The sequence below is a fragment of the Pezoporus flaviventris genome, unplaced genomic scaffold (assembly GCF_033815535.1).
Source record: "Pezoporus flaviventris isolate CSIRO_AGI_PZ_B2104156 unplaced genomic scaffold, CSIRO_AGI_Pfla_v1 ptg000066l, whole genome shotgun sequence".
Taxonomy (NCBI): Eukaryota; Metazoa; Chordata; class Aves; order Psittaciformes; family Psittacidae; genus Pezoporus; species Pezoporus flaviventris.
The window spans coordinates 16,959,528-16,984,993 of record NW_026892614.1 but is presented as its reverse complement, the minus strand read 5'-3'; the positions used below and the strand labels follow the sequence as shown (position 1 = coordinate 16,984,993).

At 37.6% G+C, this 25,466-nt stretch overlaps 1 protein-coding gene across 5 annotated transcripts in view; it reads right to left on the bottom strand.

The window, feature by feature from the left end:
- Positions 1–25,466, bottom strand: part of PDE10A (phosphodiesterase 10A) — a 369,406-nt gene that overhangs the window by 20,351 nt on the left and 323,589 nt on the right. For all 5 annotated transcript variants that reach the window (XM_061471384.1, XM_061471382.1, XM_061471381.1 and 2 more), the window contains 10 exons: positions 24,341–24,391; positions 22,296–22,354; positions 17,407–17,458; positions 14,827–14,969; positions 12,636–12,728; positions 11,810–11,996; positions 10,239–10,381; positions 8,035–8,118; positions 5,071–5,221; positions 2,475–2,630 (listed from right to left, as the gene is read on the bottom strand). In XM_061471384.1, the coding sequence (XP_061327368.1) occupies positions 2,475–2,630; positions 5,071–5,221; positions 8,035–8,118; positions 10,239–10,381; positions 11,810–11,996; positions 12,636–12,728; positions 14,827–14,969; positions 17,407–17,458; positions 22,296–22,354; positions 24,341–24,391 (1,119 nt within the window). The remainder of the gene's footprint in view (positions 1–2,474; positions 2,631–5,070; positions 5,222–8,034; positions 8,119–10,238; positions 10,382–11,809; positions 11,997–12,635; positions 12,729–14,826; positions 14,970–17,406; positions 17,459–22,295; positions 22,355–24,340; positions 24,392–25,466) is intronic.

The window sequence follows — 25,466 nt, the reverse complement described above, 5'->3', positions numbered from 1 at the left end:
GCTGCTTTGTTCAGCCATGAGTTGACTGACTCATAAACTAAAGACAATGGTTTCCACTACTCTTGCAACATGCCACTGTCATCCCTTTTCCATTTCCAGTATGTATTATTGTGCATTTAACTGACAATATCCATGTACTGTGATCACTCATGAAGCTGTATCACATTTTGAAAAGTCAACACTATTCACTGTCTCTAGGATTTGGAAAGCAATCTGTCAAAAATATTCCTACTGTTGAGAGGAAACAGAGAAAAACAGGAAAGAATGAGCCAGCCATATTAAGGTGTGCACATTCACAAATAGAAAATATTATTAGAATATACTAAATGCAGATGTGTTTTGACATTTAATTGGCATTTGGGCTGAAACTCATAAAAAGTTTCCCTGACTTTGTGAAGCATTTACATAATTTGTTCAAAATAAATCCTCTATGGTACAAACAGGTTTGGTTTCTCTCACCAACTGGAACGTAAATGTCATTTTCCAACATTTTTACTTGGACAAGTAGATTTATTGTGAATAATAAATAGAAAATACAATCCCTCTATGTCTCAATGCTCCTTTGACACACTCTGAAGCCATAGAACATGATGTTTAAGAAACAAATTCATAACATTTTAACCCATCATCAGTGCTTTAGGAGCAGGACAATTACTACTAGCTTTCATTATTTAGGGTTCTGGGAAACTTTTCCTTTTCAACCATGCTGCCCAGCACAAGAACAGGCTATTTTTCCCAATATTTAAAGAATTATTCTGGATTCAATTCTTTAGGCTTTACAAGCTGTACTATCAAAAAGATCATTGTGACAGCTTTTGTTCATTCTCCTAGAACTGATTTTGTTAAGTACTGACAGAAGCTGACATTTCTGAGCACATCACTTAGGCTTTGAGTAGTGCATACAAAGTACAGCTGCTAAGATTTTATTCTTTCCCTGCTGAGCTAAAGCTACTGAATAGAAACTTCTGTATTTGTAAGTATGGTGTACACTAGAACAGCAGGCAGATGAGCAGCTACAAGGTTTCAAACAGTGAAAACTACTGCAGGTTACTAGCCACCATAACAGACCACTTGGGTAGTCAGTGTGTGAATCCACTTTACAGCTCTGACCACCTGTATCTCTTTCCTCACTCACACTGATGGCCAAGTCTAGAGATAGTGAGGAAGCAAAAGGGTTCCCTGCTGTCTTGGCAAATGGGACTTTCACTGGTTACAAGATTTCTCTAGGAGAAATGTAAAATGGTTTTTGAAAAATGATTGAAGTCTGCTTCATGAAGCCATAGTAGGACAGGGAAGTGTTAATGCCTGAGGAACTTGCTCACTGTGCACAAACTCACATGAAGAATGAATACGAAAAATCTAATGCCATACCACCACTGAAGGATTCAATTACACCCTCCTACATGAAGGAGCATACAGAGATAAAGCTTCCATTCTGTGATGAAAAATGTACATGATACCTAAAACCATAATCACAAGATGTGCTTCTGAATACAATACAGAATATGTATTTTTCCTAAAAGGTGATTAGGTACTTAAGTAAATAAATATCTTCCCCCTGAAAGACCAGAAAGAAAGAAAAGTTAACAACAAATTACTGGCACAGTAGCATGGTAAGGCTGTGCACTGAGTATGTGCATGGTAAACTAAAACCAGTGAGCACAAGTATGTTATGGAGTGGCAGTGGTTTCATAGGTGAGAGTTCTCACTCTTCTAATGAAGCATGAAAATAATTTTCACTGATGAGAAAATATCTGTGTCAGTAGCACATTTGGATTTCCCAAGATGTGCCTGCATTCTTTCTTGTAGCTTTCTATTCATTAAACATACAGACACATTACTTTGTATTAGGAACTCTCTTTCATACGATATTACCTTACTCAGCTGAACTGCTTAATAGCAAAAAACCAGATGATAACATAATGAAAAAAGTTTAGATTTTTCATGCATACAAAATTAACATTCTCTCCTTCATGCCACACATTTAATGTTCATGGAATTTATTACAGCAGGTTTTCAAGCTTCTCATGCAAACTTTTGCCAATACTTGAGCTTTCGTTCAGAATTTCAAGATGGTTGAAGATTTTGTTGAAGCACCTAGCACTGCAAATATCTAAGTGAGAACTCTGATTCTTCATTTTCAAAGTTACTATTCCATATGATCATAGGAAAAGAAACCCCCTTACCCAGAAGCTAAAAGCTCCAAAGGAAGGCCATAGAAAAATACCTTCAAATACCTATTGATTATTTCTATAACATCAAGATTTTGGGAAAGCTATGTTTTGCGCTATTATTGAATGCTTGGGTTGCTAATTGTGGAAACCGACTTGCTGTAATAAATCTTCCACTCCTCTAAACGAGCACTACAATCCAGACATTAAAATAAGCATGCTTCAAAAAATCTACTAGTGACATGACTTCTATTTCCACCACTGGACTCTACTGCACAGAAGATATGATTTCAATAATCCTACCTGCAGGATGGACACAGTTTGTGAGAAGTGGTGCTGTTCCATTGTTGATGTGGAATACAGAGCAGCTAAGGGGTGATCAAATTTCTGAAGATAGCTGTTGCTGTAACCTCTGTGATCCAGGTCATGACACAGGCATGCAACTAAAAGACCTTTTCGCTACAAAAAAAAATTGAGATGAACAAGTAAGATATATTTCCTGCCCCTAGATGTCACTCTCTTCCCAAAATACTGTAAAAGTACTCCTTACACTTCATGTCTTCAAGAAGCACATGGAGAAACTTCCTTAAAATTGTGAGAAGCACAAAGTGAGGACGTGCTGAATTAAAATTCTTGGTCCAACGGTAATTCAAATCTTTCATACATTATGAACTTTAAAAACAATGTTGCACAGCCACATGCTATCAGAGGGATTCTGCTTCAAGAAGAAATCTGAGTTTAAAACAGAATTTCTGGTCATCCATTGAATCCTTACCAACTTTATTAAAAGAAAATTAAAGTGCAGTTATTGAGGAAAAGGAAATACATAAGATGTATGATCATCTGGTCAAGGCAGCCACACCAAAGTCCAATGCTAGATGTGTCTCTGCAACACCCCCCGAAGAATATGAACAAGTCTCCTACGTGCAACTTTTCCTAGGAAGTCACTAATGTGAGCCACAGAACCGCTGGGCAATGGCAACTGCAAACAAAGTAAGATAGCAACTGATTTTTTTTATTTAATTAAGTCCTAAAATCCTGCAGAAATGGAGTCCCTGAAGTCTCCCTTTAAACACACAAAATACGTGAACGCTTGCAACAGGTTTTCACATAGCAGGTGTGTTTTGAAAACACACTCACTAATGTTTGTGAAGCAGTCACTGTCAGCGTGGTGTATTATGAAAATGTCTTTATAGACTTAACAGCTCTGTCTCATAGCTGGACCTGGTGACACAGGTAAGGCTATAAAATGAAGCAGAAAGAGAACATCAATTAACTACCTATAAAGTGAGCAACATCCACCCCGTGTACTAAGGGGCACATGATTCTGTAGAAAAACAGCAAATAATATAACTTAAGATTTTATCACAAATATACAACATGCAGAACTAAGGGTGTAGCAACCCTAATGGTAGTTCTGGTTTTGAGACCTTGATTTTTATTTTAAATTCTTCACTTTAATTTTTACTGACATCGTCTCAATATTGCATCTTGTGTAGTGCATTTCTAAAAAGCACATAACAAAAAAAAAGAAAAGATGCAGCAGCACATGTCCATACAGATCCTCAGCAGAAGTGGAACCCTTAGGTACATAACACACCTGTATTACTTGAAATCATGCAGTACCAGCTGTAGGAAGCTGGTATCCCCTTTTCACTACAATGAGAAGGAGCAAGACATGGAACCAAGAGACTTGAAAGACGGTCACTGACAGCAAAAGAAATAACAGTTTCAGAATCCTTTGTGCTACATGTTAGATCTAGTGGGTAAGCTTTTTTTGTCCTCTCCCACAGGTTTAATTTTCCTGTTGAATCCTTTGCAACTCTTGTTTTTGACAGACTTACCGTTCTTATCATTGTACCGGATGGTTCTCTCTGTCTAGCTTGTCCCAGCCTCCACTTCCCAGGAAGTCATTCTTGTCTCAGTTCTTCAGGATTATAAAATGCCTAATACCAGTGCTCTTGACCTTGTACCTATTGTCGGTGCTTGGATCCGAACTCTTCGACCACTGCCAACTGCTGGATCCACTTGCCTCTAAACCAGTCCCCTTAACAGAGTTTCATTCTTTTCTTCCCATCTCTAAGTCTATGGAGGCTCATGCCATCATCCCTCACCTGAGACCAGCTCATTCTAGTTCTCTAAACTTTCCTTCAGCAGTTCCCTGATTTATTGTTCCATTAATCTCCAGTCTCAGGAAAGGAGACTGCTAGAAAGAGCTGAAGCATAGACTGGGATAAGGCATTCAAATGAGTAAAGACTGGCAGTTTAGCAAGGAATGACAACTGTTTCCATCTCTCTTAAAAGCTGCCTCTTTTGCTCTCCTTGACTTGCTTATTCTGCATCTCTAAAAAGATGGTGCTTACTACTTAATTAGTACTGAATGTTATCAGAGCCCTGAGGCTGCAATCCTCAGATTTTTGTTGTTAAAGGACTACTGGCTTTTCAAACTTAGAATCATAGAAATGAATCAGCTTGAGGAAGTTACACAGCTTGGAAAACTACAGCCCAAATAGCTAGTATTTGGCAAAGTTGTACACAACTGAAAACAGGTTCTCCCAGTCAGAAGTTTTAGGTAGTATCAATAATAGACACCATTCCCAGTTGCACCTACCATAATTAAAACAAACAAAAAAGAAAGTGACAGTGCTTCATAGTGTATATTAAAATGTGATTATTCTAAGCCTTCAGTGGACAGACCTGAAAAGCATGAAGGAAATACCAGGATTAGGAATCTGAATTATTTGTCTTCCTCATGCTTTCTACTCACACCTGTTCCTCTGCAGGGATGTTTAATACACTCTGTCTAAGCTGACAGCAAAACTCTAGCATAGAAAATGTACTTCTTTGATGGCCAATACCTCTGATGAGGTCTAGTAACTGATACAGTCATTTCACCTACCTCTAGATCAGTGAAAAGTCCCTGGTTGTTCTGAAGTATGGCGTACATGCAATGTGCAACAGTAACTGCGTGTTTCCAGTTGTGATAGGGCACACGGCGATAATTCTTCTTTACAGACATAGTAAATCGGCATAGTTTTTCAAGTTCAAAGCTAGAAAGAAATTAATTCATTCAGAGACAAGAAATAACAATGGGAAATATAACCAAGAGAGGAGAAAAGATGCTCTTTCATTTACTCTTCTTGCTAGGATTGACTCTCATTGATTACAAGAGTCATTCAAGTTTTGGCAAAGACAGAGGAGTGTGCATACCAGACAATGCTCTTAGTTTAACATGTAAAGTTATGGAACATAACATATTACCCAGCTCAGGCAACACAACTGTATAACCCTTCCTGCTCCCAGAAACTTGAAGTGTGGTTTCTTTAAGCAGTTATCTATTCAAACTGCCAAATAGCAAAACCCTATCTAATGGACAACTTTAAAATAGCATCTGTGAACAAAACAGAAAATTTGAGACCTTAAGCAAGTAACACAGAAGAAATAATCCTGTTTAAATTAAAATTTCAGTCAAATCATAGAATCATATAACTTGTTTTGAATGAAAGATGTTGAGATGCTGCATACTGACATAATGAAAAGAAGATTTTCCTTTGCCCAGGACTAAGATTTTTTTTTTTTTTTTTTTTGTCTGGCCAAATGAACAGAAATTCACATTTCACTGTTTCTTCATTTTTCACCAAACAGTATTTCATTAAGTAATCGCCAGTCAACCATAAAAATGCCCCAAATCTATCACATTTATGAGATTATTTCTTAAAGATTTTTCATATATATTTTTGCTATTAATATAGAAAAGCAAAATTAATCCATGATCAAGAGACCTTTTCACTAAGGAATAATAAAAAACAGTAATAAATGATGTGCTCATCAAAAACACCTCTGAGACAATTCATAGTCCATAGTACCAGAGTTCTGCACAATCTCTAACAGACTTTATCTACTTATGTTCCTTTGAAATGAAAGCTAAATACTTTTTGTTTGCAGATGGGAAATTCAGGCACAGATTAAATATCAGGAAAATTCTCTGAAGTGCCCAATCTGAGGAGCCCAGAGTGAAAAGGAGTTATTACACTTAAGCCCAGAACTGAACTGAAGATGCCAGTCTTAAGTCACTGACTTATTCTCTCATAAACACATTAGCTTTTCTTTATTCTCATTTTTATCCCATTACTGTGGTTTGACTTTTTAATTATTTTTTTTTTAAGTTCTATGTTTTGGTAATTTCTTGGATAACTCAGGGAAGTGACATTAATGTTTTAGTTTTGTAGTACATGCGGACTGAGAAAACAAAGCTGAATGTCAGTGACCTATATATAAAAATGTAAACACTTCTACTATATGGAGCCAGTTAGAGAGAAATAACACATTTCTATAGCTCTGTGCTGAGGAAGGTAATAATTCTTCTTACCCTTAGTCTGACATTAGTGAAAATGGTGGTTCAGCCTTTCAAAAAAGCTCAGGCTTTCTTTTTCAATTCTAGAGAGTTAAAACAGACAGTTCTAGACCAACTGTTAGAACTACTGTTTAAAATAGTACACCATAATTCAGAATATCACAACAGTCGCTTCCATCTATACCCAATAACTGCTCTATAGTTACTATGAGGTATCAGTGATACACCAACTTACAATACTACTACTTCCTCCACTGCTGTTATTTTCTATGCTTGATTAAAGCAGTAAAAGATTATTTCTTCATGAAAGCAAAGAAAATGTAGCGATTGTCTTTGATTTTTTTCCAAAATCCTCCATGGACAGTACAGTTATACATTGCATAGATGCTTAAAGGCACAACCTTGCTCCTCAATACGTTAAAAAGCAAATTTTAGTCTTAAAATAGCTGTATTTGTTTCAGGGGATTGAGAATTTTTCTACTTTCAGAAATTAAATATAAATTCAGTCCCATCAGTCTCCTTTTCAAATATTTTCCTCACTTTTATTTCTTTAACTTTACATGTAAAAACTTAAGCTCACTTGAAAAATGTCAAGTAAATATTCCCACCAAAGTTATACCTTGAAAGAAAATGACTGGGAGACAGGGAAAAGAACAGAACTTAGCTGGAAATCTGAACCCTCATCCTGCATCCACAGCCATTCAGTTAGGAACAGAAACAAGCTAACTACACTGAATGGCAGAGAAGTGTATTTAGAAGTATTCTGCAGTATTGAAGAAGACATCAGAAAGACCCTCAGGTTTGACTATGCTTTGAAAGCATGGACATTCATTCAGTTACTAAGATCCACAGTCACCAGCAAATGCTTCCTAAATTGCAGGGAGGTATTTCCTCTTTCAATGGCCTATCTGTAGATTTTTTCCATGATTTGGAGCAGCTCCTTTCTTTCAGCAATGGGAAAGGAGCTGCTCCTTACTTAGCCAATAGACTACTGACCTCAGTAATGATAATGGACACTGAAAGGACAACGAAAAACCATTCATTTCCTTAATTAGTGCTTAATGAAGCCAATAACGGATTCATCTAGTAAGAGAAGGTCTAACCGTGGACTATTTCAACCATTAATATATTAATTTCAGCAACTATGTGTTTGAAAAATCAGTATTCATGGACCTCTACTTTTCGGCAAGAGTGACTTTAGTATCTTCACCATCTTCTGAGCAACAATCTCATCTCGGAACCAACCAATACCTTTGATACTTTGGAAGGACCAATCTTTGGATGATACCATGAGTTCTTTTACCCTGCTGTTCCCAGATTTCATTAATGGAAGACCCAGAAGCTGGGATAAGAAATGCAGCCTGCTTATTACTGCCCTGTACAGACCAGCCATTGTAAACAAACTCCAAAGAAAACAAGACCTTGAATTAGAAAATAATGATCTCAAAATTTCCTAGCAAACAAACACTTAAATATCAGAATTAAAGTAATAAAACATGTACTTCATACCAGGCTGTCCCACAGGACTGGTGAACCATGTAGACAAAAATGGCAGGCCAGACGTCCTCATATGGACTGATATCAAAGTGGTATCTAGGAAGAAAGTAAGGACAAACACTTTTTCATTCTTACTAAAAGCAAGTGAAAAGGATCAGGTAATGTATATTCAACAGCATTCACTTGTTTCTGAACATATATAGAAAACTGACTTTACAGGATGTATTTTCTAGCAATAAGAAGTTATTTTCCAGTATGTTAATATATTTCCACTAAGGTCAATGGAACTATCCTCACAGAATCACTGAATCATTTAGATTGGAAAAGACCCTTAAAGATTACCAAGTCCAACTGTTAGCCTATAGTTAGCCTTTGGCTTTAATGAATAGAAACACAGATCTTTATTTAAGAATCCATTGCTTAAGTAATGTACAAAGATCTTTATTTCACAATTATGAGAGCTTTACAGGCATTCCTAAAAGATTCCAGACCTTCCTCCCAGGAACTGTAAAGATGGGGTCTCCAATAATATATTTAGTAGGGTTTGTTTTTTAAATTTCTATCACAAATTTGGCAAGTGTCACTCTAATTTTGGTAGAGGTAAAAAAATCAGCTTTCAGTAGCTAATACAAATGAAGCCCAAACCTCAAAAATCAAACATTTAATACTGTATTTGATATGTTTCATTAGCTGAGGACTTTTTCCCTCTCCCGGTATTAACATTTAGGCCTAATATTAGGGACCAACTCAGCAGAACTGTTTGTCCTTCGATTATTAATTAACCCATTTCCCTGCACCTGCTGTGCTGAAAGTCCTCTATTTACTTTCCATTGAACCCAGCTAAGCACTTGCATGTACATGGCATACTGAACAGGTGCAAGAAGGGTTGAAGGTAGCTGAATTGCTTGTAAAATGGCTAAATGTATTCAGATTGCTTGAACTAAAGGATGCTAATACAATTTAGAATGAAACCTGTCATCTTTGCAAGTAAAAGTCATTTTTTTGGATGAGGAGGTGGGTTACATAATATCATCTAACAAAGCACAAGAAATTGTATTGCATAGAATAAGCTTCTATTAGGGTATAATTGTGCAAGCTGCTAATACTCTGGTGCTCTCGCAAATCACTTTAGCATGTAATGAACTTTAAGTGCAAGCAGTCCCTATTAGCCCACACTTTCATCCTTTGCTCGCTCACAGCTACAGTGCTCAGTGCCTCACAGTAGTGACCTAGCTCTGGAGATTAGGTTTACATAGGCAGCTTAGATTTTGTGACTCAGTATTAGAGTTCTGGTTTTAGGTACCCAGTCACTACATATTGTCCTAGGCCAGAAACACTGACTAAATACTAAGATGACTCCCTGCATTAGGGTTGAGTGAGTAATGACAAAATACAGATAGAGGTACATCTTCAGCACACAGCAGATCCTTAAGAGCTGGAAGTAACTGAATTATTTCAGAGAAAGCCTCAGAGGCTGGATGGGAAGTCCTCCTCCAAATTTAGGCCACAACTCTAAACTCTAGCACCTGAATTATTTTCAGAAGTTTGGAGATCTGTATACATTTTCCGATCCTTCAAGAAACACAAGAAGATGCACAACAGACACATACACCAAAAAACAACAACCAAGCAAACAAACACAACCCAAACTCACCCACCCCCAAAACAAAGTAAAACCCAAAACATACAACCCAGAAAACCCCAGGAAGGAACTGAATTTTTTATTCTAAGATACATACAAAAGGATGAGATCATGCATTTGCTCTTAACTACTGATGCTCCATCTCAGCCTCCTGTCTGGCTCTCAGCTGTTTAGGACTATCAGAAAGAAAGCTCATCTCTACTATCCTTCGATATAATCTAATGCTTAAAGCAACTACTGTAACTACCTACGCCTGAAAAAAATCTAGCATTCTGAGTACGTATTATTCTACATCTTCGACAGGTAAATTTTCTTCATGGGTCATTAAGTATAAGAAAGCTACAGATAAACTCCTAATATTTTTTAATAGTTCAATAATAATTTCTTCCTATAAAAACCCTCCAGTAAGGGTTTTTTTAAAAAACCTTCCTATAAAAACCTCCAGTAAGGGTTTTTTTTAAAAAACCCTCCAGTAAGGAGGGTTTTTATACACACTAAGGGGAAGAAAGAAAAAATCATCTCTTTTACAGACTGATAAAAGACTCGGCTCTCGCTATATGAGAAAGATACTTACAGTTCAATTTCTTTACAAATATGTGGAGGCAGTGTACATTGCATGAGATTTTGCCACTCTTCTGCTGTACAAACACTGTGGTAGGATAGCTTCTCCATCGTTACACGATAAATACACTCTGAATGGCGAATTCTGTGGTACATCTGAAAAGGGAAGTTGCTCATTAATGTCAAATTTTAATAAAGGAAAAACATTTCTTTCCTGTATTAAATTACTTATTCTTGAAACACATATCTGCAGAAATGTTAGTGCTTCTAGCTGTTCAATTTTACACTTTAGATTATATGAAATTGAGTACTACTGGAAAACTGGGCCTTCTATTAAAAATTCTTCACCTACTCACTCAGGTAAATATCTAGGGCTCAGCTGATTTTTTACTGTCTCTGAGCTCCCCAAAGAAAAAGAATCAAAGTGCAGGAGTTGGAAACGGAGCTCAGACCCCTGCAATATGCTAACAGAAAGAAAGCTGGTAACAGGTAACTGGTAACATGCCACTGCATGAATTCAGCTGTTTATTGGTATAAATAACTGCTACCTATGCACAGTAAAAAGTTCATGAGATGTTTATCATATTTACATTACTGTGCAATAAATGCAAAAAAATAAGTACACTTATGATCAAGAGGTTCAGACAGCTACTGAAGGCATGGCATAGTTCATAAACAAGTGAGGATATAACGATTTTACTAGTAAATACAATCCTCTAGAGCACTATGCCCTGAGTGGTAATATTCACCATCTAAAAGGAGTGAATTCACACACAAGTGAGTGATTGTATAGTCCCAAGAGTCGTTTATATGCAGGCCTTTCTACCCACCTCGAGTCATCTGGAACAAGTTTAAATAATTGTTAGTAAAATTTGCTGCCCCAGTATAATGACAGCACGATGTTGGTAAAATGGTTTAATGTAAATCACCAGACTTAACTGGTATTGCATTGTATCTTACCACCCAAGAATATGACACATTTCTTCTGCATAGCATTTTTATTGCATTTATTGCATTTTTATACTTATATATTAATGATCATTAAATTACTTATGCTACCTATGGGAATAGTAATATTTGTGACAATAAAGGGTTTGAAAACAAAAGTAGATATCCACACTTATCAAGAAGCATGGATAATTATGAATATGCAGCACAGCGTATTAAATTGATATCTTTGAATAGTAAGCACATGGAATCGGGAGAATACATAACATCTCATTCCCCCTGTTAAATTTGTAAAACATATTATCTAAATTTACAAAAGGAAATAAGAATCATACTTTCTAATGGAAAAGAGATGACAGATGGGTATAATTCACATTTCATAGCTTGCTCTCTCAGTTTAGCTACAGAAATTGATGTATCCAGAGTACAATTATTCCAGAAAGCATCAAACAAATCTCTATCATCCTTTAAAACTGCAATTACTCATCAAATAATTCAATGATTTTTGTTTCCTCGTTAATTCAACAAAACAGACTTTTAAATCATTTTAATAATCTGGAACATTAAAATCCTTAAATGGGGTTCTAAGTCTTCCCATTATAATCAACAGCTTAAAAAACTGTAAATAAAACTTACATTAGCACAGTGTAAGGCTAAAGCGCAAAAGACTGCAAACATTTTAAAGTTGTTCTCATCAGTTTTAGAGAAGGCACTTCCACTTATTTTGTTCACCATCTGCACAACACCTATTACACTTCCTCGGCTTACAATAGGCATGCACAGGATATTTCTGGTTGTGTAGCCTGTGTAGAGGTCTACTTCTCTGGAGAGACAGAAAGAAAAAAAAATAAAATAGTTCATATTATTAATTAATATCTGTTTCTTGATTCTCACAAGTGTTGATGTACAACATACTAAATAGCTTTTAAAGTAGATGCGATTAGTACTTGCAACAAGTTCACCTCCAAAGTTCTCAAATATTTCCATCTAATGTGTCATATTTAGAAAGAACTTTCTAATCCATTAATTTCCATTTGCAAGATAAAGAATTAATGCTTCCTCAAATGTACAGTCAGCTTACTCATAAATTTAAAGAATATATTCACGTACTTAGGCATGTTATTTGTTAGTAAACTTTTTTTCTCTTTCCCCTGAAACTAATCAGGTCACAGGGAGGCTAATGAAGAAAATCAGCAACAGTCTACCTAGCTGGGCAAAAAATCTGTAATAGGAAAAATAACTAAATTTTATGCCATTAGATTTAGATTTGATAAAAATAATTCTTTTTATTTGTATCTTTAAAATATCTTTGATGGCTAAAACGTTTCAATAAATATTTACAGGTTGTCTGTTCTTCAGAAGATCGCAGCTCCATGAATGCATCCCAATAAGACATTTCAAGTAGTAAATTTAAGTAAATGGTGGGGTGAGCTGTCTTCCCCTCCCATGAATAACGTCCTACCTGTTAAAGCGTGGATCTGCATAGGCATCAGGGATGTTAAGGACTTCTCCAGTTCTTGCCACTTGACCAGCTATTCCTTTTTCTATAGAAAATCTGCAGAAAATGAAAATGTGCGTTAGCCACAATATGAGCTACCTGGAAAAGCATCTGTCTTGGGCACGGTAATGGATATTTGTTCCCAACCAGCGTCATTTTGATGCTTTCAGGAGAAAAAACTTACAAGACAACAGCTAGTAGTAAATGATGAAATAAAAAAGCACATACTAACAGATACTTTCTGAAAACATTTTATATAGCTACACAGTTTAATACAAAAGATGCCATAATATGACCATTTTAGTGACAAAAATTCCAAGTCTTCAACCACGTTGTTATGCCTAACAAACATGACAGTTGTACATAACCTGAGATTTGTGTTTACCTTTACAAGCCACTAATTTCCTCATTGCTTTTACATATTTATTGTTTCTTTAGACATATCATTGGCAATATGAGCTTATTTCCTCAGGGGGTGGGCAGGTTGATTTGGTAAAATAAACTTTGGGAAAAGACCAGCAGAAACTTCAAAGCTAAATATTACATGTGTTTCCCCCATATACTTCAAACTAACTAGCTTGTTTCATCTCATGACATGCAAACAATGCCATGGTACTAACTGCATCCCTTAATTATCCCAAGAAAGTTAAACACAACATATTCTGGAGTTGAATCAGAAAAGACTACAAGTCTGTCTTGTGAGGAAATAATTTTCAATTCTCTGACATAAAACAGTTATGACATATAAGCACAAAAGAATTTGTGGAGAAAAATAAGTACAAAGAATCACACATGTAACACTTTTAAATCTAAATGTACCCAGACAGTATCCTGCCTCCACTGAAGCTACTGACAAAGCAGAGAGGATTTCACCTGCATGTCTGGTTTCTTCTGCTGGCTACTACATGGCACCAACTTAAGGCTGATGACTGACTGCCTCAGAGTCATTTTCTTACACATACTTAAGTTGTACTTCAGTATACAGCACCAGTGAAATGGCTCACACCTCTGCACTCAGAGTTAACATTTCAATAATGTTCACACAGAAAAGACAGAGATATAAGCAAAATAAAACAATTATCAAGGAGGATTATGAAGTGCATGTTAAAGCAGGTCACCTTCTTTAATTCACACCACCTCCTTACTTGTCAGTATGTAAATTGCACCAATTTTGACTCCTTTCCATTCTCACTCACACAATGTAGTAAGTGGGAGTAAGTTTGTCTAAAGGAGTCTAAGTGAAGACATGAATCACATCTCATACAGGGCTAGAACTTTAAATGTATAAGAAGAAAATAACAAAAAATCTGAGAAAATCTGTGCTGAGTATTTTAACAAAATTTGAGTGCAGAATATTTAGTCATAAATTTCTTTCTTTTTAAGAAGGTGCATGTGTCAACCTGTATCTATTAAGGATTCATAATTTTAGAAAAGTGAAAAATATTATATTTACGTTGTTTCGCCTTTTTCATTAAAAAAGTGCATTAAAATGTGTGAAAATGTTGTACTTGCAACATGAAGCAGAAATACACATCAGTTTTAGGCAGAGAATCCTGTGTGCTCATTTCAAGCCCATATACATTTTCAAATCCACCATTTCAAGCATACATCAGAATCACAACTAATTAAATGTTTGAAAATGAATTCACATGAGAAGAAGTAAAACTAAATTACTGAACTTATAATCTTCAAAACTAATGACCTGTCCACACTAAAGTCTACATGTGCCTAATCCATCCATAAGAAGTATAAATTGTGACTTCCTTGCTTTGGATGTGCTTGAATAGCACAAATTTCAATTCCTCTTGGGAAAAAAAGTCCCAAACTGGCAGACTATGGATTAGGTGCACCTTTACCTGCACCTTTACCTACCTCAGAACACCTCTGTTTTTTTCCCAACATGATTTCCAAAAGGACCGCCTCCGGAAGACGGCATTTCCAGGAGTGACGTTATAGCTTCAGAGACGTTGTTTCGATGGCACTGCAATGTCATTCCCAGAAGTACTACCTTCTGGAGGCGGGTCCTGGTGGGAATGATATCACAGTATGACAAGTATTGTCAGGGTACCTGCAGATAGGCACAGAGACTGGGTAATAAAATGCCTGCACATCTGTAGTTACAATGAAACTGCATTCTTCTGCCAGCTACTCTTACCTTATTTCTTTGGTCTTCTTGAAGACAGGTTTCCCATCATTTTCTTCTCCAATATCAAAAAGGTCTGAATACAGCTCCTTATTTTTGTGGTCAACCTGGAAGAGTGCACACCTATCTGCATTCACCAGGTTTTTTGCATATATCTATAGACAAAAAAGAAAGCTAGAGTTAATCGCCATGAGTTAGATTATCTTCAGTCATTTATCTGATAAAAATGTAATTCCTCAGTAGTTACAAGCTTGGAGAAATTATCCAGTATGAAAATCTGAAGGAGCATCCACCTTCAGAGCAATCTTTTAGGACACAGTTCCAAATGAAAGTGTCTCTTCTATTCAGTACTTTTTTGTAAATTAGAGTGTTCTTCTCTAAGAATTGCAGGAATATCTTTAGAGGCTTGAATGTTCGCTAAAAGGAAAAAAAAGAAAAAACACCCCTTCCTCTATGTTTAGACATTATTTATCTTTATTAGATTTAAATAGATAGGATATAGCAAGATGTAAGAATATTTTTGGCTTTTTGGTATGGAATACCCAGCAAAGACAGACATAAGGTAGTGGCTAGTGTTTGTTTCTAAAAAAGCTAGATTTGCCTGTAATACATAACAACGAACAAATAGGAAGGATTAGAAGTGCCTTTGTGGATTGCCCTATTCTGTGCAGCAGAACAGGAAATGGTTGTGCCCTCTTAATGCCAGTGCCAGCTCTTTCACAAAACCTGAAACTTGAACTACATGAACTAACCAAAGCCCATTAAGGTATCACCCATAGTTAAGGAAGTTCCACAATACAGCAAGACTTGCACAGTATCTATCATGCTTTGAAACAACTAGTTTCATCTTAGCAAAACCAACTGGCAGCCACCACTGGTTATCAGAACAGAATCTCATCTCAAGAACACAGCAGCTCTTCACTGAAATGTTTCAGCATACAATGGACTGAGAACAAGGGGAAAGAGTGAACCGAAGCTGAACAAGGATCATTGTGTTAACTTAGGATACCAGTCAGGTTCAAGAACCTGCTCTATCAAATTCAGATGTCTCCTATGTACCTTATCTGCTCAGAAAGTATAGTAACTGCATGGTAGAGCATGATCTGAAGTGGATCTGTGTTGAGAGATCTTAATGAAAATTAAAAAGAATGCTAAAATCCCTGTACTTACTATTACAAGAACAAATAAAACTTTAAGTGCAATCACTAAAGGGTGAAGTAGTGAGATAAAATTGGATTCTACTCTTTTCTCACTGTGAGACATAGAATAAGCCACATAATGATAAAATCACACTCCCATAAAATGGCAATAATGTGCAAACATGTAATTCAATTAACTGGCCCAAGAAAGAGCCAACTGCTACAGCTTACAAAGGAAGCCGAGTATAAAACATCTATAGAGGCTAAAATGCAGAATCATGGAAAAGAAGAAGAAGAGTAAGCATATTTTATTGCCAACTGTGTTTTCCACCAGACCCCTATTCATAGTGAAAGAATAGGGAAGAATATCAATATTTGTTCTCAATGCCATATGTTATATTATACCAGTTCTTTTAAATGTTAAGCTATTTTTAAGCAGTTCATTTAAATTGGAAAAGTCAACGTTCAGAAATGTGTCCTGTGCGCAGAATTCTTGACTGTGTACTAACTAGAATAAGACAAACACTACAGAATATTTTCCATTACTAATTCAAGTTTCTAAATAAAACCACTTCAATATTGTTTGCATTCTAAGTTTGTTCGTTTTGAATAGTCTGGCTAAGAATATCACTTTGAAGATTGGAGCATGTATTGGAGTACTGTTGGAGAGTAATTTTAGAATACACAAACTGGAACAATGGTATCACAGAGCTGATGAAGATTTGCATTAATGAAAAACAATAACTATGCAATGAATGCTTCTAAAACTAAAAAGCATAACTCATGTATCAAACAATCAAAACATGCTATAAGCAACCAGTCCATATGCATTTGTAAGCACTATCCAGGAAATAACTCTGAACTGTTTCAGAAACATAATCTATTTCTGAACCGTTCTTTAATTCATGAAGCAGTTATTTCAACAGACTTGGGTTTAGTGGGGTATTTGTTATAAAATACTGACTGACTCTGTCACTCTAGTTATGGGTGCAGCCACCTTTGCAAAGTAAAAAGAATGTCATGTCTTGCATATCTCATTCAGCAACCGGTACAAACACTCTAGGAGTAATGTCTGACCTCTAGTCTTTCCTAGCCAGACAGTAACTTCTTAAGGAGTGTTTTGTAGCATGTAGCAAACTGAATTTAGGAAAAAGGAATCAATACAACAAGCTGAAATAAAAACAGAAGCTTTTTTGTTACAATTTTCAAACCTTCTCTAAAATACAATAAAGATTTAGTTCAGAGACAGTCATGTTTCTTTAGTTATGAAAGCTGTGAAATGAATCAAGCTGGCCTCTGCCACATTCTTCCATAGAGAGATATTAATACTGTTTGTGTTACACGTCCATCATAAAGAGCTCATATATTTCAACGATGCAATGTCTTACTTGAAGGGAAGGAGAATGAAGGACTTTAATAACTAATAAACTTAGAAGTGAAAAAGACAACTTACCATTATATGTTCAAGTAGAGAATCTATTGCAACTATATTATCAAAATATGTTCTGCAGAGAAAGAGGAGTTAGTAAATATTGGCATTTAGGCAAACACTTCTCAAATGGCTGTTCTGGGCTCTGGTGTCACAACTGCTTAACAGTGGAGCACAAATACATGAAGACAAACTTCTGCATCTTGAAAATCACTGACTGGCTTGCTATAGCACAATGGAACTGAGAAAAGGTTCTAGCTCTGTTTCTTTAGGTCACTATTGTACAACGACAGAACTCTGTCATTCTCCATAATATGCAGTATTCTGTCGGTAGAAAAAACTAGCAAACTGCCTGCCATTGATTAAATAGGCCCCTGCTGAGCAACTTTAAGAATGTATTAAAATGCTTTGGCACCCTTTACACACTGGTAATTCTAAAAGGACAAGTAAAAAGGAAAAGAAAAGCAATCAAAAAGATTTAAAGAAAACATTTCTGTCACTGCTTACTGTATTACCTGCGTGCTTTCAAAATATCTCATTAGGTTCACATATAGAGGACTATGTACCAAGAACTAATGGAAACTATGTATTGTAGCTAAATTTACATCCTATTATACAATTCTTAACACTATTTAAAAGACAACAACTTAGAAAGCTCTTATTGAGTCTTCTCTGTCAAGCCAGGTGTAGCATGTTGAAGTTGCAGAAAAAGACTGATCTTGTGATTTGGGAAAAAAAAGAAGAATAAGGTATTTCAGTTTCACAGCAAAGCGGTAACTGTCCAAGGACAGTCAAGAACATTGAAAGGGAAAGGTCAAACTTATTAGTAAAAGAAGTCTAAACCTTGCAAATGCCAAGTCTTAATAGCCCTCGGATTACAGTGTTCCCTGCAGACAGAAAGATATTGTCTCATGGCCTTGAACATATATACAGCTCACTTCTGTTTGGGTCTAGTGGAAAGGAAATATATGCTAGTCTCACACTGTCAGGGACATGAAGAGGTGGAGCACTGCATGCTATGCCCTTTCTAAAATGTTACAGAACATGTCCCAGTGACATTGCATGCTAACAATTTCCTTACTGAAAAGGAAAGTCTCTTTCCATGTAAGAAAAAGTACAGACCATTTCTAAGAGGAGTATTTTCTCGTTAGTGCAAGACTTTACCTAGAAGAAGTTCATAAAGTTGTTACTAAATGATATTCCAATTTTGTTGCTCAAAACATTGGGCTTCTTTTTTGTTAAAACTAAATAATTCTAGAATTTCTAATACTTTATGCAAAATATTTTCTTACAGGAATACATATTAAATATTTGCAGTATTTATTGTGTTTTTTTCATCTTGAATTACTAAAATAATTACAAAGGTCTTTAAAATGATCTTGGTACTACATACCAAGAGTAAATTGAAAGTCCATAAATTTGGGCAGATTAATCCAGAATTCTCTGGTAAACTAGCTCAGTACAGGTATTAGCAACACAAGAGCACCCTGGAAAGGATCATAATGGTGCAAAACACTGCAGCAAGAGGGTAGCTCTGGTAAGGGAATGCTGAGAGTGTCCTTTAAGAGACACACTCCGAACTGAAGCTGAAATAAAAAAAAGGCCATCCCTGAGGAAAAAAGCTAGGAAAAACATCTGGATACAACCAGCTTGCTGTCCTTGCAAGGGGTAGACTCCTCCCTGCGGCGTATGACTCCCTATTCCAGCGGGGTCAGGCTGCCTGCATTCCTGAGCAATGGCATAGGAATCTTGGATGTCTTCTAATCTCATAATCTCAAGAATTGTTCATCATGACCCACAGAAGTGTTTGTAACAGCAAAAATTCAAGACAACTCATTTTTCCATAGTATCATCAGTCCTCTGTGATGCACTTAGAAATTCTTCAACCAACTAGTTAGATAAAATGCTGTTAAACACCCTAGTCTGTGACTTACCAAAAGTACAACTCTGGCTTGTCTTTTAATTTATTGGCTATATCTACTATTTAAAGACATTAATAGCAGCAACAAAGAAAAAGGAATGAAAGAAGAGCAGATCACCTAAGATGCTAAACTGACTTTGCAAGTCTAAGCCCAAGCTTTTATGCTTTTTTTGTGTTTCCAATTTAATCTTGCATTTATTGTGACAAGAAATTGAAAGAAAACATAGTACATGCACTTAGTCTTTGAAAATGAAAAGAGAGCATCTAAAAATGCAGGGAAAGAACAATTGTGAAGAATCAGGCAGCCCTGATTTTTCAGGTATATTCCTGAAGTGCGTATATTAATGATTGTGTGTATATACCTACATGTCACAAAAAGGGCGGAGGAAGCTGAAGCAAGATAACTAACTTTTCATAAAGTCCTTTCAAGCCTTTTAAAACTCGCCATCAAAAGAGATGGCAATCCTATTTCTCACTTCTCAAAAGAGGGCCATGTTTAACTCTGACAGAAGAGGGGAAACACAGGCAAAAACCCATGGAGATCAAGAGATGGTCGAATTCAAGATCCTCAGAACAGTGAGAAGAGAGTGCAGCAAACTCACTGCCCAGGACTTCAAAAGAGCAGACTTTGGCCTCTTCAGGAACCTGATTAGTAAGGTTCCATGGGATATAGCCCTAGAGGGCACGGGGGCCCAAGACTCTTGGTTGATATGCAATGATCACCTGCTACAAGCTCAGGAGTGTTGCATCCCAACTAGAAGGAAATGCAGCAGGAGGGTCAGGAGACCTCCTTGGATGGATAAGGAGCTCCTGAGGAAAATACAATTGAAAAAAGAGGCTTATAAAATATGGAAGCAAGGACAGGTGGCATGGGAAGAATACAGGGATGTTGTCCGGGAAGCTAGGGACCAGGCTAGGAAAGCTAAGGCCCAGTTAGAATTAAACTTGGCTAGGGATGTTAAAGATAACAGGAAGGGATTCTATAGGTACATAGCGAATAAAAGACAGACTAGGGAGGACATAGGTCCTCTCCAGAAGCTCTCGGGAGAACTGGCTACACAGGATTTGGAAAAGGCTGAGGTTCTGAATGACTTCTTTGCCTCAGTCTTCACTGGTAAAGGCTCCGACCACACCACCCAAGTCTTGGAAGGCAGAGGCGGGCACTGTGAGAATGAAGACCTTGGGCCCACTGTAGGAGAGGAACTGGTTTGAGACCATCTTAAAAATCTGAATGTGCACAAGTCCATGGGTCCTGATGAGATCCATCTGCGGGTCCTGAAGGAGCTGGTGAATGAAGTTGCGAAGCCACTGGCCATCATATTTGAAAAATCATGGCAGTCAGGTGAAGTTCCCAATGACTGGAAAAAGGGAAATATAACCCCCATTTTCAAGAAGGGGAAAATGGATGACTTGGGGAATTACAGACCCGTCAGTCTCATCTCTGTGCCTGGCAAAATCTTGGAGCAGATTCTCCTGGAAGGCATGCTAAGGCACATGAAAAACAACAAGGTGCTTGGTGACAGCCAGCATGGCTTCACTAAGGGGAAATCCTGCCTGACTGGTGTGGTGGCCTTCTATGATGGGGCTACAGAACTGATGGACAGGGGTAGAGCAGTTGATGTCATCTACCTGGACTTGTGCAAAGCATTCCACACTGTCCCACACAACATCCTTGTCTCTAAATTGAAGAGGCATCAGTTTAATAGATGGATAGGTGGATAAAGAACTGGCTGGTTGGCTGCACACACAGAGTTGTGGTCAGTGGCTCAATGTCCAGCTGGAGACCAGTAACGAGTGGTGTCCCTCAGGGATTGGTGTTGGGACCGGTCTTGTTCAACATCTTCATCGCTGACATGGACAGTGGGATTGAGTGCGCCCTCAGCAAGTTTGCTGATGACACCAAGCTGTGTGGTTTGGTTGATACACTGGAGAGAAGGAATGCCATGCAGAGGGACCTCGACACGCTTGTGAGGTGGGCTGATGCCAACCTCATGAAGTTTAACCATGACAAGTGCAAGACCCTACACCTGGGTCGGAGCAATCCCATGCACAGCTACAGGTTGGGCAGAGAAGAGATTCAGAGCAGCCCTGTGGAGAAGGACTTGGGGGTGTTGGTTGATGAGAAACTCAACATGAGCCAGCAGTGTGTGCGTGCAGCCCAGAAAGCCAACCGTATTCTGGGCTGCATCAAAAGGAGTGTGACCGGCAGGTCAAAGGAGGTGACCCTGCCCCTCTACTCTGCTTTTGTGAGACCTCACTTGGAGTATTGTGTGCAGTTCTGGTGTCCTCAACATAAAAAGGACATAGAACTGTTGGAACAAGTCCAGAGGAGGGCCATAAGGATGATCAGGGGACTGGAACACCTCCTGTATGAAGACAGGCTGAGAAAGTTGGGGCTGTTGAGCCTGGAGAAGAGAAGGCTGCGTGGAGACCTCATAGCAGCCTTCCAGTATCTGAAGGGGGGTTATAAGGATGCTGGGGAGGGACTCTTCATTAGGGATTGCAGTGATAGGACAAGGGGTAATGGGTTCAAACTTAAACAGGGGAAGTTTAGATTGGATATAAGGAGGAAATTCTTTCCTGTGAGGATAGTGAGGCATGGGAATGGGGTGCCCAGGGAGGCTGTGAATGCGCCATCCCCAGCGGTGTTCATGGCCATGTTGGACAAAGCCTTGGGTGACATGTTTTAGTGTGAGGTGTCCCTGCCCATGGCAGGGGGGTTGGAACTTGATGATCTTAAGGTCCTTTCCAACTCTAACTATTCTATGATTCTAAAACACCACAAGAAAAAACAAATTCTGTAAGATAGAATCAGATGCACCACCACCAAAAAAAAAGTTTAACATGTATGTACCACTGCCACTCACACCTTGCAACATGTGCCTTCATACCTGCTTGTGAGCTACAGTATAAAACACAGGTAGACTGGAAAAGCCATGTTAGAAAATCTCATAAAGTAAATCGATGAGATTATAGTGCAAATCACACTTACTTTGATACATCAAGCAAGAAGTCATTTAGTTCAGTCTGTTTGGCCAGCCCCCGGCACACCTGGAAGCACAGATTACGTTAGCATTTGCTCCAGAAGTACACTGAAGTCAGAATGAAACTGAAGTCACACACTCTAGCCATTTAGTTTGTATGAAAAATACCACTATCAGTATATACTTATGTTACAGCACTGCATAAAATTAAAAGCTTGATTTGTGTGCTGGGCTTCAATCTTAGCTATTTAGCTGCTGAGTTAAAACTATTAAATGCAAGCAACATCTTTTTTATGACTCTTCAAAAAGATGTTGGCTGTTACACTTGTTCATGCTGCCTCAAAGGCTGCCACTGAATGTAGTTATAGAATCAACTTAATGACACCTCCTTATCCAGACACTCAGCTCTTCTAAGAATGTCAAATACTTTGCGTGTTTTCTTCCTTACCATACTTTTACCCTTTTTTCCAGGTTGCAAAGTAGCAACTGCAGACTGACAAAGTAGAAACTGAAGACTGACACCAGGCAAATTTAAGTAAACTAAGTAGCAGACAATATATGGTCAACTTTGGGAAAAATCAGCATGAATATGAACACAAAACCCAGTAAGTATACTGCATTTTAGAAGCAAAGTGTTAGATTAAGCAAAGCTCTGAACTGCATTTTTACTTCACCTAATCGCATACTTCGTATCTAAGTAGAATTGCACACTTGTAGATTACTACAGCAAGCACGGGGGTCAAAAAAAGAACACAAGCCTCTACTGTTTGCACCTTACACATAAATAAATACTGTTCAGAACTAGTAGTGTCTTTCATCTGTGCAATGCAGATATAAACAAACATGCAAAATACGGTAAAATACATCCACAAGCCTTACTCATGCATATAATTAGGAACCTAAGTACAAAGTCTTGATATCAACTACTTCCTAAAGCTCAGCTGAGTCAGGTACAGCCCAACGCCAGATCAAAACTCTTGCATTCTTCTTAAGCAAAAAGTCAGGGAACAAAGGCAAGCCTTCTGCTTAGCAGAAGGGAGACAAATAGTGTGAGGTGTCCCTCCCCATGTCAGGGGGTTGAAACTAGATGATCTTAAGGTTCTTTCCAACCCTAACCATTCTATGATTCTATGAAATAAAAATGACCACTGAACAGGCTTAAACTAAACTTGCCTTATTTTGTTAGGTGTGAAAGACTTCTTGGTTTAAGGAGTCATTTTCATGAAGTGAAGCTACAACTGCACATAATTCTACTGGTATACAATAGTATATGCCAGCTAGTTCTGCCTAAGTAAAACTGGCTGAATGATCATCCCAAAGTTAATGACTTTCAGCACTGAATACCAGATCCTAGAAAAGCAAGCAGGAAGCTTTCAGAAAGTCTTCTGTCAAATGTATGAAAGACACCTTGAAAAAAAAGCATGCCATGAATTTCTTCCTGCGAATTGACAGAAGAATCTATTTTGGCATCTTCTGTGAGTTGACAGAATATGTTTAGCGTCAGAGTTGCTGTCTTCTATTAGCTGAAGTAATAAAACCTATTAGCAAAGCTGCTGGGGTTTACTAGAGCAGCTTGCACTGTGTGGAGCTTCATTAAGCACCCGACTATGGACAGCATGTAGCATCCTTCGTGGGAGTAGTTACAGGCTCATGAAGCAGCTAGTAAGGATTGCTTAAAGCAGGTTTAGCCAGCAGCACCTAATAATCTCAAACAGATTACCAAATCAGAAGAAAAGCAACCAGTTAGCCTAGCAGTTCCCTAAAAAAAAAAAAACTGCAAAGTTGTTATAATTCTGCTTTAACAATTATTTAACTGCCTTGTTAAGGATTTGGTTTGGGGTTTTGTCTTTGTTTTGATCCACAGTTGCAAGGGAGGAAAACCAGCATAATGAACACTGAAATGTTAGTGCATTTTTCCCATGTTCAAGGAAGGGCTTGAATCAATGTTCTAATAGTGACCTCCACTTAAATTTGATCATTATCCATGTTCCTGCTAGTCAAGTTCGGGCAGAAGGGCTACACAATAAAAAAATTAAAAACCACTCACACTTACTTGTACTTGATGTATTGCTACTGAAGCCCATGCAAGATTTGCTGTTGCAACCTGAAACAAAAGAGAAGAAACTAACTCTGAAGAAACCTTGAAAATGTTCTTGTCTTCTCCCATCCAGCTGCTAAGTAAATTGACTGAGCTGTTTTAGACAGGCTTCAGGAAGATGGTTATTTTGTGAAAATCTCAGTATACTTGCAAGTGTTTCAATTTTAGTAAGGCGCATTCAGTCACAAAATCAGTATCCAGAAAATGCTTACAAATGCTCTTCAGAAGCAGTATTGTGAACCCATCAGCTCAGAAATACAACATCAAAATAAACGTCTAATAAGCCAAGGGCTTTAAAAATTACATTATGTACACTGTTGAAAGGCATCTGCCATAGAAATAAAATATCCCGCAACAGCTTTCTGGGGCTGTATCTCTTGAGCCACAGCTATTTCCAGCTGCAAACAGGCACTGATTCAATCATTACCATTTCAGTGGCAGAAGAACCAGACCTGATCCCTCAGCCAAGACTAGTGTTTTAAGTATGACAGTTTCCAGGCAACATTTCAAACAAATGGCATGTAAACTGCAGTTAACTAAGATGCGCTACCATGAATAATCTCCTGTCCTTGAAACACGGGAGCTTTATAGGAACACAGAGGACATAAGTACAAGAGGGCTGCTGCTGCATACCCTCCTGAAGTACTTCCCCCACCACAAAACAGAACACATTGTACACATGTTATAAAAACTGCTAATGGTATCCAAAGACTTTCTGAAACCTGAAAATGAAAAGAATGCTTTAGAACACTCAGAAAGTGACCTTTACATTTTTATAATTTACTAATAAAATACTTCTATTTAGCAGCCAGTCTTTTTCTAGCAGTACATTCATGAACTTCAGTTACAGATGGTATTTCATATGGCAGAAAAGACACATATTTATACAGAACGATGCATGTCTGAGACCTACCTGAACTGCAGATTGATTAATGCAATAAAACAATTTTTAAAAATAAAAACATTGTATATAAGCAGGAGAATTAATGAAGCCTGGTTTTGTATGAATACCTGTTGTTTGCTCTGGGAGCAGGGACACTGTCACCACCATATTAATCCAGTTCCTTACCATGACCTCTAC